Raw genomic sequence first — 6,907 nt, 5'->3', positions numbered from 1 at the left:
GAAAGGTGGCCTCACAAACCAGATCAAGCTGCACTGGAGGGAAGAGATTGGTGTTGCTCCTGGGTTAGTGATGCCACGTGTAGACAGCTGGGACATAGAAGCAGCTTTGACAAGTTAATGTAGCAGGGTGCAGCTGGGTGTGTGTCCTGACCTTTGGGTCCTTCCTAGGGAACAGAACAGTGCAGCAGCAGAGCAAGTCCTGGCTGAAGTTGCTAAAACTATGCAAGAGTACCCAGTGGCTTTCAAAGGGGCTCAAATCCTTACAGGAGAGGAGGAGGGGGCTTATGGCTGGATCACCATCAACTACCTGCTGGGTTCCTTCACTAAGGTGGGAGAAGGGTCAAACATCTTTGCTGATTTTTGTTTTTTCTGATTTGTCTTAAGCTTGCTTAGCATACAGGGAAAGGTCAGTGGCTGCTGGGAATGATCATGGGGAAGCAGCCAGTTATCCTGCGGAGGGAGAAACTGGGAATGCGGGTGTCTCTGCTAAAAGCTAAGGACACATCTCCACACCATGTGGACACAGGGTCTCCTGGGACAGCAAGGTCAGCCGTGCAGCCTGGTTGAGACTGTTGGCTCCTGCTGGGCTCTGTCTCACTGCCCTGGGAAGGACCCTCTCCCTGCGGCACTGGGAGACTTGAACCAAACCTCTGTTGCCCCACGCTCTGTCGCAGCACTGCTGCAACTGGGGGTGGCGCCGGCACTGCTGGAGGACTTCTGTCCTTGCCCTTTCAGGAGGGGCAGCTCCTCCATGCCAGGTCCCCACCAGCACTTTGATCTGGGGACAGTGCCTCAGCGCCACATGAGCCCATAGCTTGGTGGCACATCTTGACCATCAGACAGTTCAACCTCTGCTTTTCTTGGCTCTGATAAATGGCCGGGCAGGTTGGGCAGAGGAGGCCTCGCATATGGAAAGAATTGAGTTGAATAACCATTGAATTCAGTCACAAAACCCTATTGACTTCAGTGGGATGAGAATTTTGCTCTGGGCAAGTAGGACCAGCTGTGTACTACTCCTCTTCCTCTCCTGGTCTTACTTGGCAGTATTCGCCCAAAGCACACACATGGATTCGTCCAGAGGCAGCCAGCATTTTTGGAGCACTGGATCTTGGAGGAGCATCCACCCAAATCAGCTTTGTGCCCGAAGGTTCAGTGGTGAACTGGAAGGAAGGCTCCAAGTTCACACTGTATGGGTATGACTACAACATCTACACACACAGCTACCTCTGCTATGGCCAGAATGAGATGCTGAAGCGACTGGCAAAGGAATTGATTGCGGTGAGAGGGGGACTGGGGGGGAATTGGACTCCAGTCTCATGATACCAGCAACAGGCTTGTTAATGCATAAAATAAGAACAGTCAAAGCTCTTCCAGAGAGGCATGAGCAGGGACTGAGAACAGGTACAGCCTTCTGAGAGCACAGGTAAGCAGATGTGGAGGGGAGCATGGGAAGCATCAGAAGGGGCAGCTCAGGAGAGAACTTCTGGCTGTACACAGCTGCCTCATATAGGGTGTAGAAAAGGCAGGACCAGGCTCTTCTCAGAGGGGAAAACTGAAAGGGCAAGAGGCAATGGGCACAAGGTGGAACATATGAGTTTCCAATCTATGTTCTATGAAGACAGGCTGAGAGAGCTGGGCTGGGTCATCTTGGAGAAAAGAAGGCTCCTGAAGGGGAGACCTTAGAGCAGCTCCAGTGCCTAAAGGGGCTCCAGGAAACCTGGAGAGGAGCTTTGGACAAGGGCCTGTAGGGACAGGACAAGGGGAATGGCTGTAACCTTCCAGAGGGGAGATTGAGATGAGCTCTTAGGCAGAAGCTCTTCCCTGGGAGGGTGCTGAGGCACTGGCCCAGGGTGCCCAGAGAAGCTGTGGCTGCCCCATCCCTGGCAGTGTTCAAGGCCAGGTTGGACACAGGGGCTTGGAGCAACCTGCTCTGGTGGAAGGTGTCCCTGCCCGTGGCAGCGGGTGGAACCAGATGAGCTTTAAGGTCCCTTCCAACACAAACTAGGCTGGGATTCTATGAGTCTGATTCAAAAGCAGGGGAAATGTTTTTCCCAATGAGAACAATACTTGGTAGGAGCACTGGGTGACTCGTGCCCGAGCTGCCCGCCAGAGGAGGCTGCAGCCTGCGGTTTTGCTGTTCCCAGGAGTCGGCCCCCAGCACGCGTGTCCATCACCCCTGCTATCCAAAAGACTACAATGAAACCGTGTCGCTATCTTCCTTCCGCACCAGCCCCTGCACGAACCAGAGCGACCCGCGCCTGGGCTTCAGCGACAGGACCGTCACCCTGGAGGGTAGGGGCAATGCCAGCAGGTGCCTGGCTGCCATCAAGAAGCTTTTCAATTTCTCCGCGTGTGGCCAGAGCCAGGACTGCACCTTCGATGGCATCTACCAGCCGCCGGTCAGAGGGCAGTTCATTGTAAGGCAAATCCTGTCCTCTCAGCTCCTTTCCTCCCACCTGCACGGCAGAGCATGTGCTGTGGTGTCCCTGTGTGACTCATGGCATTGTCACCTCCCTGCAGCAAAATGGGGACAAGAAGCTCCCAAGTTACCCCTGCCCCAAGGCACACCGGGGATTGCTGCTGCCTGGTTTTCCAGACAGGTATCCAAATGGGACCATGTTAATGAAACGGCTGATTAGCCAGATTCCAGGGTTTCAGTAATAAAGCCCATCTTAGCCTTCAGGTAAGGTGCTGGATGTGCTGCTGTAGCCAGCAGGCACCTACACCCCAGCCCATCGTCCATGCTGGGGACACAGTGATGCCCTGGGACTGTACAAGGGTGGGACAAACTGCAGCTGCCTGGTGGGGTTCTCTACTGTAGCTCAATGGTGTTTCTGCCTCTTGCCTTTCAGGCCTTCTCTGCCTTCTACTATAACTTCAAGTTCCTCAACCTGACCGAGGGGCAGCTGCTGGCCACTGTCAGGGAGACCATTGAACATTTCTGCACGAGAAGCTGGGAAGATGTATGTTCCCCACGGTGGGAGGCAGTGTGGAAGCTTCACAAGCAAAGGGGCCCTGGAGTGGGGGAAGAGGAGTGGGGACCCCTGCAGAACAAGGCTCCCTGGTTGCTGAGCTGTGCCTGACACAGCAGAGCTGTCCCTGAGCAATGTGTGGGAGCCAGGACTGTCCTGCACCCACCCTGGGGGGATCTTCCTTGCTCATCTAACAAAGGAAAAGAGTCAGCCAGGGCAGGTGAAGGCAGCAGAAGCTCCCCTCCAGCACAGGAGCTGGGGATGGAGGTGAGTCTGTAGCACTGGAGGATGGTGAGAGGAGACCCAGCTGCTGGCGTCACTCTTCAGGCAAGTCAAATGGGGATGGATAAGGCCAAGAGTTGTGCTAAGACCACCATGGGACAGAGAGCAGGAGCCCCTTGCATAAAGAGGCTGAGATGGGAGAATCTGAGGCAGGAGGAGCTCCAGTATGTCTCTCTGTTCCCATGTAGAGTGTAAATACTCTTCAAGAGAGTTGTCCTGTGTGGACAGGTCCCAAATACCTGCTTGGTCCAGAGTATTTTTCTGGATGCTGGTGACTGCAGAGCCATTGCTCCTCATGCAGCACTCGAGAGGGCTGCATGAAAAATGCCTGCAAATAACTTTGCTCCTCCAAACATGTCCCCGCCCCAGCTCTCTGCTAGCTACCCTGAAGAGAACTCTCAGCGCCTGCCTAAATACTGCGCCAACGCCAACTACATCCTCACCCTCCTCCTCGATGCCTACAAGTTCAATGAGACCAGCTGGAACAACATCATCTTCCAGATGAAGGTAGGCAGCAAACCCAGCCTGTGGGCAGGAGCAGAGAAGGAAAAGAGCCAGCTTCCCATGTCGGGTGCTGTGAGAGCCATGCTCCAGAAAGCCACTCTCTGGGTTGCAGCCAGTGTCGTTGCTGTGGCTTTCCTGCAGGGTAACTCGTGTCCCCTCTCTCTGGGCAGGCGGGGAGTGCCGACGTGGGCTGGACACTGGGGTACCTGCTCAACCTCACCAACATGATTCCAGCGGAAACTCCGGCGCAGGTGAAGGGACATGTTCCTTCCCTGTGGGCTGCGGCCATCACCTTCATCATCCTCACCCTTGCCTTGGGGCTCACTGCCCTGCTCCTGCTCCTGTGGGTGTAGGAGCCCAGACACATTTCAGAGCCTGGTAGACATGCATCAGGGCTGGAGAACCGTCAGTGAAGGGTCTCCCCTGCTCCTGCCTACAGCGCTGGCAGCCTGGGGCTGGATCAGTGATGCTGAGCACCTCGACAGCACCCAAGAACTGAGGTATAGTATCCCATGGGACTGGCCCCACCATGCACATAAGCACTATGTGAGGTTTCCAGGGAAGCTCTGCCTATGCACTGCAGAAAACTCAGCCATGCCCATCTGCCCCCTTACCCCACTATGCCTGTTACAGATGTGGCCTCCATCCCACCAGCTGGCACATGGGGCCATGGAGAACCAGCCTGGCCATGGAAGAGCTCCCCGAGTGCCAGACTAATAGTGTACAACTGCAAGCACTTGCAACTGGGTGCTTGGTGCAATGCTGGGTCTGGTTATGATCACCAACAGCCTGGCAGGTCCCTGTAAGGGGTATGAAATGCTATGCAGTACCACATCTGGCTCTCCTGAGGGTGTATCATGTGGGCTTACTTGATGGTCTTGGAGACAGAAGCAAAATTGAGCATTCAAAGTCAGAAACGTGGTCCATGCCTCCCCAGAGGGTCCATCTTATCTCATCTTCCCTTTCCTCTGAAATAAAGGGATCAATGTTCCTGAATGTCTTCCTGGAGTAAACCCTGCCCCACCATCTGTGTAGTGGGACATTCATATGTCCCATCATCTGAAAACTCTGTCTCACCGTGGGAGTCAGGCTGCTAGTTCTGCCCTGACCCTACACATGGGGCTGAGCTGGATCCTGCCCGCACCTGCACCCCTGCCTTTGCTGTGGGTTCTGCATGTTTTTATCTGCCTCCAGCTGATTCAGTGGTTCTGTGCCTCCCAGCATCAAGGAGCTGATATTTGGTGTCCCTGAGATATCCAAATAAATACTGTGATAGGCAGCAAATGGGGAAATGCTGTTCCTTTGACCTGAACAGTTGTGATTTTATGATTTCCATCTCCCAGGTAAGGGCTAGTGATGACAACAGGGACTCAGGGGCCAGTCAACATCACTCAGTGCTACAGGAGATGCCCCCAGAGACCCTACGCTATCTGTCAGATGTTGAAAAGAAGCCAGCAGGGACCAGGACAGGCTTTTCCCTGCTTAGAGCTGGGATGTCTCACGTTACCCAGACACTGGCTGCCAGTGGAACCCCTCCAGAAATGTAAGGGGGCCCTGACATGTCCTGGCTGCATTCCCAAATCACCTGTGTGCTGGTCCCTGCCTGTGGCAGGAGTTGGAACTGATGATCTCAAGGTCCTTTCCAACCCAAACCATTCTGTGGCTCTATGAAAGGGAGGGTGAGATGTCTGCCAGGCACAGACTGGAAGTGCAGCTGGACTGGAGAGGAACCTCGTGCAGGAGAGCAGAGGGCTGCTGCCATCCCCCACCTCACAGGGCTTCCCAGCCATGGGCAGAGCCCGAGACCCACCTCCCCTGCGCTGCTGCCACTCTGCCTGGTGCTGGCCATGCCAATGCAGATCTTTGCCCTGGGATGGGGCAGGTCACTTCTGCCCCACATGGGGTATCTGCTGCAGGCTGTAATCAGCCCCATGATGATCCCATTGCTGCCAGTCACCCCTTCTCCCTGACCCACCACCTCCAGCCACCCCACATCACTGCAGTCCCCATACCTCCAGCACTGAGCCCCTACCCCACATGGCCATGCCCTCCCTCCTAGGGCATCTCCAGCCAGCAGCGAGGGGAAAGGAAAACCAGACAGCACAGCTACAAGGAGATTTTAAAGCCTGTGCCAGTCCCAGCTCAGCAGGCCAGGACAGAGGTACCCACATTACATGTTCACAGCTCCCGGACATGGGGCTGATTCCCTGGTCTGCAGCTCCTCACACAAGTGCAGCAGCAGGATCAAGAGGCTTGGGTAGCCCCAGGAGTCAGTGCTGCTAGAGGCTCACATACCCAGACGAGCTTTTCTGGCAGCACATGAGTGTGAGCAGGCAGAAGGTGAGGATGAGCATGGTGGCCAGTAGAACAGTGGCTGCTATCCAATTGCTTCTCTGGAGCCCTACAACTCTCTGGGGAATCTCTGAGGGAATCATGTTGGTGAGGTTGAGCACGTAGCCCAGAGTCCAGCCCACGTCTACATCACTGACCTGTGCAGACAGAAGGAAGAGGGATGGGACAGGCTGCAGAGATAGAATAGCCAAGGCAAAGGTAGCCGAGAAAGCCAGCCCTGGGCACGGGCAATGGGCTGTGCTGCCCTGTCACCCCCTGCTCCTGTCCTGCTGCAAGGGCAGCAGCGGGGTGGGCAGGAGCTGTTTCATGGCACACAGGGTGGGAGCTGGGAGCTGCCAGACATGTCCCTACCTGCCGGGCAAAGTGGATGTTGAGCCACGTTGTGTGGTTGAATCTGAAGCCTTGCAGGAGCAGGGCGAGGGTGTAGGTGCTGGCTGCACAAGCATCACGGACCTGCGTCCTGCTCATGGTGGGGAACTCTTGCAGCACCTGCAGAGGCAGAAGAGTGGGAGAAGTGCTTGGAGCACCCACACTATGGGAAAGCCCCACGGTGCAGCTGGGAGCAAAGACCTGGCGTGCTGGGGCCTGGGGAGCTGGGAGGCTGCTCCCCCATCCCCCTCCCGGCCCAGGGACCGTTGTGCTCCCCCCTGCTCTCTCCAGACAATGGGCTGTGGATGAGCCCCAGGCTGCCCAGGCACAGCAAGGGCAGGGACTGACATTCACTGGGCAGGACCTCACCTTCTCCCAGGTGCTGGTGCAGAACCGCCCAATGGTGGCATTGACTGAGCTCAGGGGCT

General features: G+C 55.8%; 2 protein-coding genes across 2 annotated transcripts in view; one reads left to right on the top strand and one right to left on the bottom strand.

Moving 5' to 3' along the window:
* Nucleotides 1-4,111, top strand: part of ENTPD8 (ectonucleoside triphosphate diphosphohydrolase 8) — a 7,277-nt gene extending 3,166 nt beyond the window's left edge. Inside the window, 6 exon segments of the mRNA XM_010018916.1 lie at nt 102-328; nt 1,045-1,278; nt 2,145-2,417; nt 2,853-2,963; nt 3,624-3,761; nt 3,929-4,111. Of these exon segments, the coding sequence (XP_010017218.1) occupies nt 102-328; nt 1,045-1,278; nt 2,145-2,417; nt 2,853-2,963; nt 3,624-3,761; nt 3,929-4,111 (1,166 nt within the window).
* A 1,926-nt stretch (nt 4,112-6,037) lies between these two features.
* LOC104409111 (ectonucleoside triphosphate diphosphohydrolase 8-like) overlaps nt 6,038-6,907 on the bottom strand; it is a gene marked incomplete at its 5' end in the record, with an annotated part of 4,345 nt that continues 3,475 nt past the window's right edge. The window contains 3 exon segments of the mRNA XM_010018905.1: nt 6,038-6,247; nt 6,462-6,599; nt 6,849-6,897. Of these exon segments, the coding sequence (XP_010017207.1) occupies nt 6,038-6,247; nt 6,462-6,599; nt 6,849-6,897 (397 nt within the window).

The sequence above is a fragment of the Nestor notabilis genome, unplaced genomic scaffold (assembly GCF_000696875.1).
Source record: "Nestor notabilis isolate BGI_N333 unplaced genomic scaffold, ASM69687v1 scaffold5220, whole genome shotgun sequence".
In the NCBI taxonomy this organism is placed as follows: Eukaryota; Metazoa; Chordata; class Aves; order Psittaciformes; family Psittacidae; genus Nestor; species Nestor notabilis.
Note: the sequence above shows the minus strand (reverse complement) of the source record. Positions and strands in the feature narration are given on the sequence as shown.